Source organism: Protopterus annectens, chromosome 6.part0 (genome assembly GCF_019279795.1).
Source record: "Protopterus annectens isolate FY-2018-M chromosome 6.part0, PAN1.0, whole genome shotgun sequence".
In the NCBI taxonomy this organism is placed as follows: Eukaryota; Metazoa; Chordata; order Ceratodontiformes; family Protopteridae; genus Protopterus; species Protopterus annectens.
In genome coordinates this window covers 482766425-482785429 of record NC_056737.1, presented here as the reverse complement: position 1 = coordinate 482785429, position 19005 = coordinate 482766425, and the positions used below count along the sequence as shown (strand labels likewise).

The window sequence follows — 19005 nt, the reverse complement described above, 5'->3', positions numbered from 1 at the left end:
CATTTATTGCTGGCATGCTCCAGTCAGTGGGAGAGAAGTGCAAAGCAAAACAGTTTGGTTATCTACATTTGGAATACCACTTGTAGCAAGATGGTCTAGATGTTACACACGACTGAGCAAGATCAGAAAGCACTCTCTTTATTATTCAATGAATTGTTTCTGAGTGCAATAGTCAATAAAACTACCAACAACAACAATAAAATGATGTTGCTTGAAAACAATATTATAGTTAGAGAAATTTACAGTACTAGTATTTGCAAAAGAAGTGCAACACCCTACTGAAACTAGTCCACCTGGGGTTGAAGAGTACAGTAAGATGGATGTGGGGCAAACACCCTGCAGCATTTTTAAGTCTGCAATAAAATTTGACAGAATTTACGTATACTAATACTATTTTATTAATACTGTAACATCTTGTGAAAGTCTTAAGGTTCTTCAAGATCTTTTGCTATAAGAAATACCCGATACTTACTCATCACAGTACTTCAGAAAAGCAGCCTACTCTGTAGGAACGGATTTCATCACATGTCTGAGAACAGATAAAATAGACTGTAAAAGAATGACTTTCTTATCCAAAAACTTACCTTGTCCTTAATTTTTCTCCAGGGTAGCTGTCCAACAACAAACTCTACAAGCATATAGAACAAGGACCACAGGTCATCATGACGGCCCATTTCCTAAAAAATCACACAACAGAAGTTATACCACAAGCTTAGCATTATTACTGTCATTCTTAATGACAACAGCTTAAAAATTAAGAAAAGGATTTGTAATTTTCTGGGTAGGATTTATTTCTGTAAAAATATACTTGCAAAATAACAAACATGAAAGAAAACATAAAAATGCTAATATTTCAAGCCAAACTAGCACTACTGATCGTAGACACATTTATCTCATGCCTTGACCATCTATTTGTCTTTCTAATGCATTTTGTTATACAATTTAAAAGTTCACAGAGCTCAAAAGAAAAAAAAAATCTTAGCAGAAAGAACCTTCTGGTATATGCAGCAATTTGCTGACACCTAATTTAATAACAGAAATATTTCCAAATTAATCCATTAATTTGACACACACACACATATACGCATGTATGTATGTGTGTGTGTGTGTGTGTGAATATATATATATATGTATATATATATATATATATATATATATATATATGTATAGATATAAATATAGGTTTACTATCAATATGTCAAACGCAAAAACAATTTGCTTTCGACATATCAAAGAGAAAACTTGAAAGTCAAAAAAAAAGTCACAATGTTGCATCCACTGATCGAATTCAATGAATTCGACATTGTTTTTGAACAAAGCACCTGATGTCTGTTTAGGAGCTCATGTACAGTAAATTCCTATACCTGACATCAAGTTTTTGCAGGGAGGAAAGCCCCCCCTGTGCCCCCACACCCCCTGCTAACTATATATTCCAACTCCAAGATCATACTACAGTGAGGAAAGGGATGAATTTCCCTAACCACACTGTACCACGATCTCTGTAGAGTTCTTCTAATTTATATTAGCGAATACAAAGTACATTTGCTAATATAAACGTTCGAACATTGAGAATACAGCCATATGAAACATTCGAACATCTGTATTTCAAATTTTTAATATGGGTGCATTCTCACCTCGACATTATAATAGTAAACCAAAAATATATATGTGTGTGTGTGTGTGTGTGTGTACATATGCACACATGAATACCTACGTGTGCGCGTATAAGAAAAGAAAAGAAAATGGTTCTGCTTCAAAATTAAGAAGCAGAAAACTCCAATGCTACGAACACCAAACATAAAAGCTCAAAGATATTTTTTGGGAAAAGCAGAATAATTAAAAAAATTAAGAAATGAAAATATTTAAACTGATGTGATCCTGTATGGTATTTGTGGTAAATTGCAACCCTCGTATAGTATCTACTAATATACTCTAACTTTTGTGGTAACACAGACTTAAAGCAGAGGAAAAAAAATTGGTTTTGTAGAGAAATAAGATATTTTTTTCCAAAGCTGTGAGACCTACGAGTTAATAAAGATAAGCGAGGGAATGTTGGAAGAAAATCCACCAACGCAGAAGATGCAGGGGGTGATCTGGCCGGCACAATCTTTTCTTTTTATTTTTTTGTACCACATTTGGCCTTCAACATCTGGTCTTTTTGCTCTTTTTCATTTCTTTATTTAGAAGTACAACCATAAGAAGTTAATTTCATTAGCTTTCCAATAGTATAAGCTTTGTTACTGTATCTTACTGAAATAACATACTCTTGTCTCTAAGAAATGTTTCCCCTTCCTACCCCAAACATACCCATTATTATAATAAATTTTATCTGCTTTAAGGGTAAATATAAGCGTGATCAGAAAATGTTATATGTATATTATTTGATCACACTGGTTACTGCTTTGATTATTTATGCTTGAATCACTTCTACTCAAATCTTTATCTTTCCAGACAAATATCCTTCAACACTAGAAGCCACATTCAAAGCCCCCTCTAGGATTTATACATCATCATCATTATATTCTTATTTACTAATAACAGTTCCTTCACCCCCCTTAACATCTGCACCCTCTTAATTCTCTCAAATAAGATTAAGATAATAATGGACTCTAAACAGACACAACTACAGCATAACTTTTTTTTGTTCTGCAGAAGTTGCACAATGGCTTCCCTTTTTGCACCCAACTGGCCCATTCATTCATCCCAAGGTGGAGGTGAGAGGTGCTAGGAAGCTGGCCAGAATGCACCCAGCAGAGTGCCCTATCCACACAGTCCCCTTGGCAGTTTGCAAGCTTCACTGCAGCTTCTACAAAAGGTGCATGAACAACTTCTCCACCAAGCAGCATACTGCTTGCTGAACAAGCATGCTCGGCTCTTCATGTTGTAGCGATACTGCATTTTTGCAGGTGTTTACATGTAGTGAACCAAGCTGACTCCTTTATACCAGTATACATCAACTGGCATCAACCAGTCACTCCCCCTCATCCCACTTGCTCAATCAATTGTCCACCCTGATAACTGAACATAGGTTGCCTGGGTTATAGTCAGGGCTTTATCCCTCTGCTCCATGGGAATGGAACTACAGCACATCTTTGATCAGTTTTGCTGGTTATCCAATCAAATAAATCCAAAAGCTTAGTTCACATCATCTTTTTTTTTATGAGTGAACTGGATACATGATAGTAATCAAAGAGACTAACATCAGAAAAAATAATGCTGACCACAGGAATCATCAACTTCTACTAAATATCACCAATTAAAGAGAATTTGTGTGTGTATGGGGGAGGGGTCTAGTTTCAACCTTCTTTGCATATACTATTTTCAAGACTTCTGAACACTTGTGGAAATGACTAAGCTTTGTTATCCCCAAAGTTCTGTGATCTTGAAAAAGTAAAGCAAAAATATGTGACTAACTTAGATTTGACTAAAACCATTTTTCTAATCAAGAGTCAAACACACTGGACTTGAAGAAACTCACACATCCTGAACATTTTTTTTATTAACAACTTAAGGCATCACTTTTCTCAAGAACAGCAAACAGAAAAAAATAAACATTTATTATAATGTTTATTTATATTGCACAAATGTAACTGACATGTAAAGCAGGCATTGATAAAAGCATCACCAATTAATCTAAATGTTCCATACATAAGCTGAGTTTTATAAATAATCATCTTATTGTCACTGTTTATTTAGAAAGCTACAAACAAATCATCTACTCTCCCTTACCTTTCAAAACCTATTAATTATAACCTAGTAAAACATTAACAAAACTAACAAATAACACTACTAAAATACATTTTGGGAGTTAGAAATCTGCCAAATTTTTCAAATGTATTTTATTTTTTTTTCAACTCACATGGAAAGGGAAGGGCAGAATTTGGAATAAAGAACAGGTAATAGACCATTTCCAATAACAAAACTATATTCACATTTGATTCATAATGAGGGGCCATATTTGCCTCTCTCTGTTACACCTTTGCATTAGGTAAGGCAAGTCCTTGGCAGAGGACGCCAAATTTACATAACAAAGGTATGAAAAAGAGTCCTTCTATAATGAAATAACCACACAAACAAACTAAGGAGGAAAAAAAGCTGGATATCTTTTGGCTACTTAAACAGGCTTGAAAGTTTGAAGAAAATAAGTGCTCCTTCAAAAGTTTAACTGTTAATAACAGGTTACAAAACAGGAAATGAGGTGGATTCATGCAGTGCATGGATGTGATGGACTGCATGGGCATCAAATGGGAATTTACAGTGTTCATCATATCCCTAAAGACAGAAATAGATACAAAGGACCATCCCAGGAAAATGTTAAGACTGTCCCATAGATGGGGAGTCCAGCAGCCAGTCACACAAACACAAATAAACATTGCTGCGGTGCAGTATTAGATGTACTGCAACAACCGCTATGCATTTGGTGAATACCCTGGATGCTGAAGTAAGATCAAAAAGAAGAGAAGAGTCCAAAATTGAAAAACTGAAAATAACTAGGTCCTTCTAGGAAACATAAGAGCCGCTGAGATTTCTTTGTAATCCTGATGTATACACAGACATGCTGAAGGTCCAAAAAGCAACCCAATCTCCTTCTTGTAGGCATAGACATGCACTGTAACTTGCAGACATTGCACTGTCACTAGGCAGATCAGCTGTTTTGGATGAAAATAATGTAGGCCGTTTAAGACCAAGAGAGGCTTCATTTTCTTGGTTCCAATAAGAACCTTGTGTAAAAGCCTATCCCTTGCTGCTCAGGTGGGACATCTTAGAATGGCAATATTTTATCAGGCTCAGAGTGTCTTTTCTTGCTGCAGCCTACTGACAGGTTGAGATGTCCACAAAAAGGGAATGCGGTCTGGGAGGGGACAGGAGGGGGACTGCATAACTTCTGGATGCAACAGCCTTCAACTACTGGTCCCATTGCCATCTGTGAGGATAACTGGTAGTACAGGTCATTCCTACCTGCCTACAGAGTGGGACAGTTGGGAATAACCTCAAGAAACAGACTAGGTCTCCTCCCTCATTGAAAGATCACTGTATACCTGACCCATTTTACCATTTTGTACCACTTCTGGATTACTGGCAATTCAGAAAATTGTTACAGCCTTTGCAGCTTCTTCTGGATTTGCTGTTATTAGACTACTGTTGGCTACATCTAAATTATTACTGAAGCTGACTCTGTTTCATCCAGAAATACAAGTGTTGCAGACATTAAACTTTGACAGCAGCAGCAGTTACGGCCTTATTCATCCAATTCATCTTTTAGTTTCTGACCTAACAGCAGGATTCCAACATATTGGGCATTAATGAAACTGGTCTTTGTGCTCTCAGCAAAATCTGCTAGATGTAACCAGGCATGGCATCCAATGGTTATGCCAGTGCCTGCTGTGAACGGTACCTATCCCTTGCATTGTTAGCACAGAACATTGACAGATTAAAAATGAACACCTGATTAACATTTGGGCCATCAATAGCCAGTTCTTCAGTTCTCTGTCTGGCAATCTTTACAGAATCTGGGAGGTTTCACATGCCAAGTTTCCAAAGGAACCCTAACATATTTGTCATATACTTTGTGCCTTCGCAGAAAACATGGTAGAAAAGTAAAGTTGATTCCCTAGTCAGTGAAAAAATTATTCTTTATGCAGTGAACAAATGGATGAGCTGTGGGAGGTATGAACCTTCTTCAAAGTGGTCAAAGTCACAATGGACTCTTAAGGATATGTACTCTCCAGTCTTTTGGTATGGAAAAGACAGCATCAGGATTCTTATATGCTTTTTGTGCCAACAGCTGAACTATTCTGCCTGCTAGGGGAAACACTCAAGATGCTGACTTGAGTGACTGGAAGGCCTCCTCCAGTATAAGTTTGGATGGAGAGGAGGTTTCTGGGGTCTATCCACATTAGCATGCATCATCTAGAAGTGATTATGGGGATGTAGCCTTTTCATCCTTGCCTGCGTGACTCAAGGGATGAGTCAAGGTACTTCCTCTAACACTAGACTTTCTGAGGGTTTTATGATCCCGATAACTTTTTTTTGTGTGGAGTAGGTTTAAATAGTACCTGGTACCTCAGTAACAAGGAATGGATAGGTTCACAGCAGGTTACTAGGCTAACGGCCCTAGAGCCCTTACAAGTCTAGCCATATTTATCCCACGTTGCCCCATACATTGGTGATTAGATGAGTGAAGTTTGCAGAGATAAGGGTTTATGGTAGTTAACATTTCCTCTGTCCAGAAGGGAAATGGGTTATCACCCCAGGAGTGAATTTGTGGTCACCCAGCAGACCTAGGTTGTGTTTGAAGATGGTCAGGGAGGGGCTCTGTTTCATGTGAACTGGAAGCTTGTTCCAGAGAAGTGGCAGTCTCTGGGAGATGTATCTATCTCTGGAGCAAGACCTGTTCATGTCACAGGCTAGGTTAAGATCCCCTGGAGCAAGTGCCCCTCCTGCTATTTGATTTACGAATGTGTAGCACTTCCATCAGGGCTGAGTCTGAGACTGTCCTGTATGCCAGGTACAGGTCATCCCTTAGCAACCTGGAGGAGGACAGAATGCAGTGAGAGGGTTTTTAGTCTTTCTGTTTAAGACTTGTTTTATGTACCCTGTAATTTCTTGGTGAGAAACCTCTGTGGTCTCTCTCACTGTTGCAGGTGTTCATTGGATGATACTAGGCTACTGGTCTGGAGGCCCTTATACGACTAGTCAAGAATTTCAGCCATGTTCCCACTAAGTCAGCACCTGTTTTCCCTGTCCAGCAGGTGGGATCCCAGAGGTATATTTTCTGTTTCCCACCAGTCGTCCAGGTTCCTCTTAAAGAGGGCTAGTGAGGTATTCTGTTTGACATGGAAAGGGAGTCTATTCCACAGATGGGGAGTCACTGGGACATAAATCTATCCCACCCACAAGTTCTATTAATTTCACAGACCAGGTTGAGGCCTTGTGTGTGGATTGCGCGAGTGGAGTTTGACTTGTGTATATGCCTCAACTCCATCTGGCCTTGCATGCCACACACAGGTCACCTCTGAGTAGTCTGTATGAGACTGAGTAGAGGGACAGGGCTTTTAATTAATCTGTATAGGATGGGTGTTTGAGACCCTGGATTTTCCTGGTCAGGAATCTCTGTGGTCTCTCCAACTGCTGCATATGCTTAGCAAGGTACACGTCGAAAGGGGCATTGTACTCAGTAATGGGTCTGATGAGGGAGGAGTACAGGGATGTTATGATCTCCTTGTTCCTGGATGAAATACCCTTACTTATGAGGAGGGCCATTTAGAAAGCCTTCCATACAACGGAGGCAACGTGGTGGTCAAACGTCAGGTTATCAACCTGGGTGCCCAAGTCCCTCACAACTGGCTGCATGCTTAGTACGTTGTTTTTATTGAGATAATTAGTGGGGATGCCATTTTCTCCAAAGGGGATAAGAATGTATTTCCTGGTACTAAGTTTGAGGCCATGCTTCTGGCACCAGTCATTAGTTTGGGTAAGGCCCTCTTGGAGGATGTTCACATCACTAGGGGAATTTCTGACAGTGCCCAGCTTGCAGTGTTTGGTGAGGTACATGCAAAAGGGTGCACTGTACTCAGTTACTGGTCTGATGAGGGCTGAATATAATGGAATTACAACATCCTTAGATCTAGATGTGATGCCTTTACTTATAAGACTACCACACAGAAGAATTTCCTTACTACTGTGGATACATGGTGGCCAATGATCAGATTGCTGTCAATAACAGTACCCAGATCATGTACCACTGGGTCTACACTTAGGGAGTGCTGTCTATAATGCAATTCACAAGGATGTCAGCTTCCCCTAAGGGATTAATACTGCATTTCTTTGCATTTAGGTTTAATCTGTGGTTTTGGCACCAATCATTTGTCTGCTTTAACCCAGACTGCAGTATATTAACATATCTGGTGGACTCAATGGTTGTTCCCCATGTATAACTGTCAACTAATTTGGTCAGCCACAGGCCATATCCAATTAAATTCCAGGCAGTAAGGGGCCCAGCAAAGAAACTTGTGGTATGCCACTGGTGACTGGTCTTTTGCTAGAGGAGAAGTCACCCACATTGACAGTAGAAGTCTTGTTGGTGAGCCAGTTGGCTACCCATTTGGTAACATAGGGGTCAATTCCCAACTGGCAGAATTTTTCTATAATACCCGAGTTGGGAAATGGGTCAAATACCTTGGCTAGGTCAAGATAGGTGGTATGCACGTACTTTCCCTTGTCCATAGTCTTATTTACTTTCTTGACCATGTTTAACAGGCATGATCTACCTTTACTGAATCTGAACTGGGATGGATCCAGAGTTTGGAGATTACGTACAGTGGATACAAAAAGTGTACACACCCCTGTTAAAATGCCAGGTTTTTGTGCTATAAAAAATGAGACCAAAATAAATAATTTCAAAACTTTCTCCACCTTTAATGTGACCTACAACCTGTACAATTCAATTGAAAAACAAACAAATCTGTTAGGGGAAAAAATATAAAACATAAAAAACGTACAGTAAGGTGGTTGCATAAGTGTGCACACCCTTAAACTAATACTTTGTTGAAGCACCTTTTGATTTAATTACAGCATTCAGTCTTCTTGTGTACACACCTGTAATCAATTAAAGAGACTCTGATTAACCCCAAATAAAGTTCAGCTGTCCTAGTAGGATTTTCCTGACATTTAATCAATTGCCTGCTACAGCAAAAGCCATGGTTCGCAGAGAGATTACAATGCATCAAAGGGATCTCATTGTTGAAAGGCATCAGTCAGGAGAAGGGTACAAAAAAATTTCTACAGCATTGGATATACCATGGAACACAGTGAAGACAGTCATCAAAAAGTGGAGAAAATATGGGACAACAGTGACATTGCAAAGAACTGGACATCCCTCCAAAATTGATGAAAAGACAAGATGAAAACTGGTCAGGGAGGCTGCCAAGAGACCTAATGCAACACTGAAGGAACTGCAAGAATTTCTTGCAAGTATTGGTTGCGTACTACATGTGACAACAATCTTCTGTATTCTCCATATGACTGGACTAGGGTTGCAAGACAGAAGCCTTTACTTACACAGAAAAATATACAGGCCTGGCTAAAATTTGCAAAACAATATATCAAGTCTCCCCAAAAGCATATGGGAAAATGTGTTATGGTCTGATCAGACCAAGGTTGAACTTTTTGGCCACAATGCCAAAAGGTACATTTGGTGCAAAAACAACACTTTGCATCATCAAAAGAACACCGTCCCCATGGTGAAGCATGGTGGTGGCAGTATCATGCTTTGGGGTTGCTTTTCTTCAGCTGGAACTGGGGCTTTAGTCAAGGTGGAGGGAATTATGAACAGTTCCAAATACCAGTCACTTTTGGCCCAAAACCTTCAGGCATCTGCTAAAAAGCTGAAGATGAAGAGGAATTATACCTTTCAACATGACAATGACACCACGCATGCATTCACCAGAAGAAAATTTAAGTTTTGGAATGGCCTAGCCACAGCCCACACCTAAATCCAATAGAAAATATGTGGGGTGACCTGAAGAGGGCTGTGCACAAGAGATGCCATCACAATCTGACAGACTGGGAGTGCTTTTGCAAGGAAGAGTGGGCAAATATTGCCAAGTCAAGACGTGCCATGCTGACTCCTAACCAGGAAGAGTGAATGCTGTAAATAAATTAAAAGGTGCTTCAACAAAGTATTAGTTTAAGGGTGTGCACACTTACGCAACCAGCTTATTGTATGTTTTTTATATTTTTTCCCCTAAGAGATGTGTTTGTTTTTCAATTGAATTGTACAGGTTACAGGTCACATTAAAGGTGGGAAAAGTTTTGAAATGATTTATAGTGGTCTCATTTTTTTATATCACCTAAAACCTGGCATTTTCACAACGGTGTGCACACTTTTTATATCCACTGTATGTCCATGTTAATAATGTCCATAATGATTCTTTCCATGGCCTTACAGATGAGTCTAGTCAAGTTTATGGGTCTATAATTCCCAAGGTCAGTTGATGGTCCCCCTTTGTGCAGAGGGATTACTGTTGCTGTCCTCCATTCTACCGTAATACAGCCATTTCTCAGGCTATGGTTAAACAGAGATCCAAGTGAGTCTGCTAGGTCATGTTTTAAGTTGTTTAAAAGGCAAACTGGGATGTTGTCTGGTCCCACTGATGCTGTGTTTTTAGCCCTGGACAGCACCAAGATGACCTGTTCCCTTGAGATAATAGGCTGAGAAATGGTAGGAGGTATACTTTCGGGGATGACTGGAGGGGACAGTGGAGTGAAGTTTTCTTCAAATCTGTCAGCTAGCAGGTTGGCTATTAACTCTAGTTAAGTATGGGTGGTGCTATCCACAACCAGTTCAGTGCATAGCTGTGTATTCCCCTTTTACATTTTGGATATAGTTAAAGAATGCCTTGTGATTATCCTTAGCTAGTGAGGCTATTTTTGCATTGTAATTAGCTTTGAAGGACTTCACATATCTCTTCTAATTTGTTTAAGCTAGAGAGGAATTTCTTCCTCTGCTGAGCCAGTTCCCTCTTGTTCTTGGAAACTAGTTTCTTTCCTTGTTATACAGCCTGTTTATACTAGGAGTCCACTATGGTGGCTTGTTTTTTTGGCAAGACCTGGTTTTAATCTGGTCAGGTATAGCCGATTCTATACAACTGCTTAAGTGGTTATACAGAGCACTGATGTACACCTCTGCATAGGAGCCTGTGTTATCTGCATTTGAGGGGACTTTGAAACTTCTTATATCATCACTTAGTAAGAGATAATTTGTCTTTGAAAAATTCTTAAACATTTTTGAGCTTGATGGGGTACCTGGACTTATAAATACATCGAGTGAGTCTGATTTATGGTCCGATCTTACCAAGGAGGAAATCACACAGTGGAGGTGCAATGCTCTCCCATGTTACTGACTACTATGTCCATGACATTTGAGCTTCTTGTGGGTGTGCTCACCAACTGTTCCAAAGCATTTGCATTGACAAAGTCCAAAAACCTCTGAGCCAGCAAGTTTGTGGTCATGTGCGTTTCTCAGTCGATGGTAGGATAATTAAAATAACCCATGACTAAGGTGTTGCGCTGTATGGCAAGTGACTCCAGTAAGTTCAGGTATGCAGTATGCTTTTCCAGTTTCATGGGAGATATGAAATTCGCCCCAGGGATCACTTCTGTGGCTCTGCTCGACAGGGGAACAGGAAAATAATTTGATTGGGTGGCGAAAGCCAGGGTACCTTTTTGGCTAGGCTTATATAGGCCCTAGGGCCAATAGCCTAGTACCTACCTATGAATCTATGATGGGGACCTATAACTAGCTATGATGTGGTAGGGGGCTTTGCCTATAGTTAATTGGACATGGAGTACCTCAACAGAATCATACTGTCTGACAATTCTCGAGGTGTACTTATCCTTAATGAAGATGGACACACATCCTCCTTTGGTTCCTTTATGCTCAGTTTGTGGTCTGAACGTATGGAAGGTATTGCAGCCCTGTACGCATAGGGTGCTTTCCGCACCTTTGAACCATGTCTTAGTGACTGCACAAATGTCACTATCTTCCAAAGTAAGGAGTGCTTCCAGGGATTGCAATTTCTTGTTTAGATTCCTAGCATTAAGCAGCAGTACCTTGAGTTTATCTAGAGAGGATTTTGCTATGTTGTGCAGTTGATTATTTTTGACACCGACTAAAAAGGCACAATATGGGTGGCTAATGCAATTAATAGTATCCAAAAGCATAGAGAAGACAGGTGCAGACCATGTCTGGCAAAGCAGTGTGGCCTGTCAACCATGTCTTCACAGGCTGACAGATACTGCATCCACTTGGACTGACACCAGAAGCTAAGCCAATTGTTAAAGTCATTTTTGTTTGTGTTGATGCATCATTCTTGGAGGAGGTAGAATGCAGCTTAAGGCTTGGCTTATACCTGGTTGTCATACACAGTCTGAGAACTCCTGTCTTTCCTCATATAGTCCACTGAGGTATGCTCAAGTCATTCAACTCCACATGAACTACAATGGAGTCATTGAGTGCTTCAGTGAATTGACAGATCCTGGCACTTGACAAGCACCTAACCGTAACCTGCTCCTTATCCAGCTTGGTGAAGGGAACATCCATGTGCCTTCACAATGGAGTCATCTATGACCAGTGGATTAGCTCTTGCGTTGTTAAGCATTATGGGCTTATTTGGTGAGACACTGGCGTGTGTTGTGTGTTCTTGGTTGTTTTTTGCATTGTTAGGTGTGTAAGTGGTTTCCATTTGGGAAGCCCCTGATCTTTCTGTAAGTTACTAGTGAGTACCTCCACATATGTGGGTTTATGTGTTGTGTCCTTATTTAGTGTGATAAGTGTGTGTATATGTGTGTGCTGCCAACCTGTTCGGCATTCAATTTGTGTTTAAATGAGAGTCTCCAATTTCATAGTGCAACTACATCTCTTACATAAAGTATTTGTTTGTTTCATGAGTAACCTGTTGTCAGTATACATGAGACAATTGTTACAATGCCTCAGAATGCCCATGTCTATCAGGTTGGCCAGAGAGATAATGGGAAACTACCCATCCATGATGGCAGGCTCTTACCATTTGTTTTATAAGGGAAGGGAATGGGTTAATTTGACAGGACTGTACTGGTAGTCCTGAAACTACACTTTGTGTAGGATAAGGTTGATCAATAAGTCAAGCGCTGCTCAGTGCCCATCTAAGTTGCTCCTAGAGCAGCAGTAAAGCTTTTAAGGGTTTCACTGATAGCTGTTTAGGGAAAAAGAGAGCTTTTAGGCCTTTGTGTCTATACAGGGCACTACTGACCACTGCTGCACAATGAGTGGCACCACGCAAATGCAAGGTTTAAATACAAGCAGACAGAAACAAAATTTAAGCTAGCTACCAATCAGGAAAACATACAATAAGCCTTCCACCAGCAATACCCAACTTAGACAGGTAAAAATCAACATACTTTTTCCACAATGGTGCAGAACAACACCTTCTTAATGTAGGATAGCTGGTTTGGAGCCCAGTTGTAACAAGATCACACAAACTACCTACAACAGCCCTATAACTAACAGATATAATACAGTACAATTAACTACTTAAAGAACCAGCAAACGATACATTTTTTTGAAACTGCTAAAGTACAGTAACTGTATATAAGAGAAATGCAGAAAGATACTTGAGTCTTTTTGTGTGCTTCTCAGCTCAGGTAGACCAGGTAAACACCTACTGCCACTAGATGAATAATTACAGTCCTTCCACTGTAAAAGCACAGTAATCCAGTGCCTGTAATAAAAGGCTACCACAAACAAACTTAAAAGATACAAAGTGTTGTTTAGTGTTGACTAATAAGCTCTCCAGCCAAAACAAACTACATACAAAAATCTCAAGCATTTCCCCAACCTAAACAGACCAGGTTACCTCCCAGTGCACTAGATGAAAAATCCACTGATCTCTTGATTTAAAAACAAGTGCTTGCTAGAGTGTAAAAATACATGGTTTACTAACAAAATTCTGAAAATCTCTTTTTAGAGTAATGACTTGCTCGAACCGAATGAATGGAAATTACACCACTGTTTACTCACACCACCTAACAAGGTAATGTCAAAGTCGACATTATCGACATTACCCAACTTACCTTGGCACCGGAGATGTCCTACACATGTTTTCCAGGGAGGCAAGCCTCCCTGCACCCCCCCCACACACTCTGATGATTATATATTCCAACTCCCAGATTGCACTACAGTGAGGAAAAGGGTCATCATTCTCTTTCGGCTTTTCCCGTTAGGGGTCGCTACAGCAGATCATCTCTTTCCATTTCCTCCTATCCTCTGCATCTTGCTCTGCCACACCAACCGCCTGCATGTCCTCTCTCACCACGTCCATAAACCTTATCTTAGGCCTTCCTCTATTCCTCTTACCTGGCAGCTCCATCCTTAGCATCTTTTTCCCAATATACCCATCATCCCTCCTCAGCACATGTCCAAACCAACGCAATCTCGTCTGGAAAAGTGTAATTTTCCCAATTCACACTGTAGTGCAATCCAACTGTAAACAGCAATGCTCAAAACCACAAACACAAGCTATGTGTCGGCATTTCAGAGGTGATGGGATTCCATTTGAGATTTTAAATTTTTGCACCTATACCTTCGACCATATAACCGATGATAAGGTAAGTGTCAAACATTTGACAGTAAACTAAAATACACTACCTTATCCAACAGCTAGCTAGATAATGAATTCAGAGCAAGTAAAGCAGTATAACAGACAATGAGAGGCTAAATGCACTTTTTCAATACAAGCACAAGGAAAGGCAAATAAAGATATCAACAGCAGTGTAGGACGGGAAGAGCTTAGTAAGCTCAATTTTCAGTAGGGTGCGGCAGCTTAAAATCACCAGGATGAAAAAGCAGATCAACAAAGGGGAGAGTGGGTGGGAAAAACTAGCAGGGAATCACCAGCAGTGCTTTATTTTATGCAGGCTTGAAATCTTTTTCAGAAAAAGACAAAAGCCCAGAAACTCACTGTGTATTTAAATATCACTCAAACAATTTAATGAATGAAAAAACATGCAAAATGTGCAGCCTAGGTAATTTAAGTGTCTATCTTTCACACAGAACAAAAACACCAGGCCAAGCAGACTTATTAAAACAGAAAACAAAATGGAGCAGGTAAAACGGAAAGCAGCTTTATTGCTCACAGACAGAAAAATATATGTTTACTTTCCTCACCCAGCAGGGACTCCCAAGCAGTTCTTTAGCTTATGCAGGCTTGAAATCTTTTCAGAAAGAGACAAAGGCCCAGAAATTCAGTGTATTTAAGTATCACTCAAGAAACAAGCTAACTAATGAAAAAACGTGAAATGTGCAGCCTAGCTAATTCAAGTGTCTAGCTCTCAATACAGACATATATATTCCCAGGGAACAAATCAAAGCTGAGGTCCATGCTGGTGTGTGTATGTGTGTTTGGGGGGAGGGGGACATGCAGGGAAGCTTAAATCACTGGAAATGGTCCCTGGTACCTCAGCACTGGATGGCTGTCATGGGAGATGCATATGGTCTTAAATTTTAGAAGAGGTCACTGAAGTGGGGGTATATGCAGTAACCTCAGCTTTGATTTGTTCCCTGGAAATATATATGTCTGTATTGAGAGCTAGACACTTGAATTAGCTAGGCTGCACATTTCACATGTTTTTCATGGGTTGGGAGGGTGGCCTAATGGTTAAGGTGTTTGCCTTACAAACACAAGGTGCAGGGTTTGAGTCTCACAAGGGATAATTGGCTAGGCTTAAAATGGCTCGCAAAGGCAGTTAGCTTAGTACTAACCTATGAACCTATGAACCTATCAGCATGCAACACTTAAGATGTAATTATCATCAAATCCTGCCAAGTTAATGAGACTAGAAAGAATCAAACCTAGGACAGCATGCAACCTGAATTCAAATGTCATGAATGATGTCAAGGCTACATGTCTCAAGATCAAATGTTAAAGGTTGACTCCAAGAAAAGAAGAACCCAGGACTGACCTTAACCCTAAGATGGCAACCAAAGTTTTTTTTCTTCTTTGTCCTCACGCTGTCTGTCAATCATCAGCTCTATCCTAGCCAGTCTATTAATTTTCCATCACCAGTGCAAAGGTCAAACAAGATGGGCAATCATTCAGAAAGCCATCAGGGATGGTTTGATTTTTTTTTTGGTTTCATATGGTGTCTTATCCCTTGCATCCACCAGACGAGCACCAATGAGGGGATCTGCAGTTTGATGGTGAGGGCATCTCCTCTCTTTTGCAAGCGGTGTTTTTCCTCTTAAGTAGCCCCTATCATACCCTTGAAACATGAGTGGCCATTTCTCCGGTCTTCACAAGGGAAATGGTACTACCACTATGCCTCCAAATGTGCACATCTTTATGGGTATCCCTACCAATAAAGTGGGTAGGGAATGTCCTACACTCCAACTCCCTGTCTGGATCTTACAGTATTAAGGTTGATAACTGAATCCCAATCACTTGGGTTACAATCAGGATAATATCCTCTGCACCAAGAAGCCAGGTTCTACATCAACCACTAAAGTTGACAAAGAGTGCCCTATTACTAAGGCACATGGGATGGACATTCTGAGTGCTGACAGCACTGCTGATATCAAGATAGTCAAGGTGAAACGTTGCTATGAAACTGAGAACACAGCCAACCTTGACAAGTCTACTGACATCTAAACTGGACCCAATGAGTAACCTTTTTGGGCCAACAGTAGCAAAATATACCTTGTAAGGTCACCCCATTGTTAGCGGGAGAGGAGACCTTAGGACTGCAAGAAAATGCTGAAAGGACATCAAAAACAGAAGCCTACTTCCCTGACAGGAAAACAGTAAGAAAATAATTCAAAACACACTAAAAAAGTGATTGTTATCCTGCGGCTGCTCTTTCAAGTGATTTGACTATAAGCACAGCTGAAGAGCTGTGGAACAAGGTCTCCTGTATCACAGGATTATGGACAAAAAAGGAGGGATAAAGTAGCCAGGAAAGTGTCTCAGTGCCAGCCTAAGTCATTAATCTTTGTCCCACAGGTAATGAGGATGGAACTCCAATCCCAGGTCTAAACTTACTGCCTTACTTCATTTACAAGATGGTGACTAGCCATCTGAAACCTTACTCATTAACTTATGCTTTATTTCTATAAGATGCTCTCATCTCAACTTCCAAACCACAGCTGTACACCTCTCCTATCCTGGTTAATTTCCCAGAATCTGGGAATTGAATGTCTCCTTAAACTCCACAGTTTCTGGATAACGCAACTGCTTAGCTTCCTCCCCATTTGCTTTCTACAAATCCAGATGATCAAAAAACCCTCTGGACTTATTTATTCAAAAATAATTGTCAAGGGTACAGAAAGAAAGGTAAATATTCTTGAATACTCTTGAAATATATTTCATCTTGTCCAAAGCAACATCCTGACTTCGATTCAAATCTTAAAATTTATCCTTTCAGCCTTCTGCTGCCTTAGCCTAATTGTCAAGGACTACAATGCACTAAAATAATTAGCAAAACACAGGCCCCTTTAATATTATCTCGGAAGTTTAAATGATCATCTGTTAAGGCCTGCATTTACACCTTTGTATTATTTAACTGCACTTGCTCATCAAATGAAAGACATGTCACTCTTGTCTGCAACTCCTTAATTACCTTGCTCAGATTCCTACATTTATCCCTCTCTTCCACTATCAGGTCCTTTCTTAGTGTAATAATTTCATCTTTGAAATTCAATTTACATCTGTCCCGTCCTTTCTACAGCACTTCCTCTATCTGTTCTAATTGATTTCTAAAGACTCTCCTACCCAGGAAGCAAGCCTAGAGAAAATCAAAAAGAACTTGGGAAGCACCAGTGCTTGGTAGCGTTACATTTTGCTCCAGTTCGCAGCATTATTTGTTTCATGGCATGGTTAGAAAATAAAAGTGGACCTACCAAAAAAATCATACACCTTATGGGTCTACTCTGCAAAGACAAATTTTATCAATCATCAATTGTCCATGATATTTGAGCAAGTAATACGTTAAGCCTTGGATTTCTTCTGTGTAATCCACTACCACCTACATATCAATAAGGCTCTCATGTTTTATATAATGTGCAAAAAAATTATTTGCTGCTGTTTGCTTTCCCCTTCTTAGGTCAGAATTAACATCCTTCTTCCCCTAAGAAAATTCCACTCTCCACGTAATATAAGTAACTCCTCATGGAATGCCACAGTCTGGGCGGGTCTATATTACATGATCAAAGTTTCAAAACTTCGAATCTGATACTGTCGACACTATATAATGGAGGTTTTGAAACATCGATAATGTAATGAAACTCAGCAATCTACAAAAACAAACCATTTAAACGCTCTAAGCAGGGGGGCAAGCCCAACTGCACCCCACACCCCCCACTACTTAAAGATACCAACTCAGAGATCGCAATAGAGTGCAGAAAAGGGAAATCTTCCCTTTCCACACTGTACGGAGATCTCCGTTAAAAGATTTGAAGTTTCAAAACTTCGATTATATGGTGTCGACCATATCAGATTCAAAGTTTTGAAACTTTGATCTTCTGATATAGACCCGTCTGGGCCATTACTTTTCTGAGAAATATTATAACAGAGCTGGGATGAACATATACAGACACAACTGTGATATGTTATTTCTGCCAACCTCCCTTAATTCACACAAGACATCCATGAGAGTCAACCAACACATCTTTAACAATTTCATACAGCAGGCCTCTGGCTAATACTATCACTACTCCTTCTTCAAGCTCAGTTAAAACTTTACCATGACCCAACTAAATAACCACTTCTGCACAACTCATCATGTTCTTGCTGGGTCAGGTGTGTTTGCTCAAGGCCACTAAAAGATCACCACTGTGTTGCAAGGAGCTGCTCCAGTGGCACAGAGGGATAAAACCCTTACTACAGCCAAAACGAACAGGGTTTAATCAGAGAATAATATTACATTGATAGTATATGTATAACTGTGTTTTTCAGCACACAGTTTATTAATTTATTAGTCCAAAAAAATTCATTTGATGTATGTGGTATTTGTTTAATTGATATTTTATGTGTTTGGGCTTTAAGAAAATGCATTTGAAGGTTAATTGATTGTGATAAATTAAATGATGTCACTATATATGGGGGATGTAATATATTTGAAATTGTTCCACTGAAGGCGAACTGCCGTGGTACCAGAACGTATGGATTATTAAATGGATTTTTATACATCCTGAAAGTTGACTTTTCCTTCCTTTTGCTCCTTTTTCTTGGATGTTTTTGGATTTGAAGTGACTCGTCTTGTTTTGGTGTGTATTTTACAATTCGTGAGTTGCATTATGGAAGGAAATATTGTTGGTGAGAACTTACTGTTTGCTGAATTACTCAAGGAAAGGGAACGTAAACTTGCAATGTCAGATTTATGGGCTACGGACAATAACAATTTGTTCACTGAGGACTTTGTTTGCTTAGAGCATGTCATGTCAAAAGAAGTAACAGTATTCTACGATACCAAGCT

At 39.8% G+C, this 19005-nt stretch overlaps 1 protein-coding gene across 1 annotated transcript in view; it reads right to left on the bottom strand.

Annotated features, from left to right (window-relative positions):
- The window catches only part of TTBK2 (tau tubulin kinase 2), a 2201340-nt gene that overhangs the window by 797576 nt on the left and 1384759 nt on the right, over positions 1 to 19005 (bottom strand). Inside the window, exon 8 of the mRNA XM_044074209.1 lies at positions 585 to 677. Within this exon, the coding sequence (XP_043930144.1) occupies positions 585 to 677 (93 nt within the window). The remainder of the gene's footprint in view (positions 1 to 584; positions 678 to 19005) is intronic.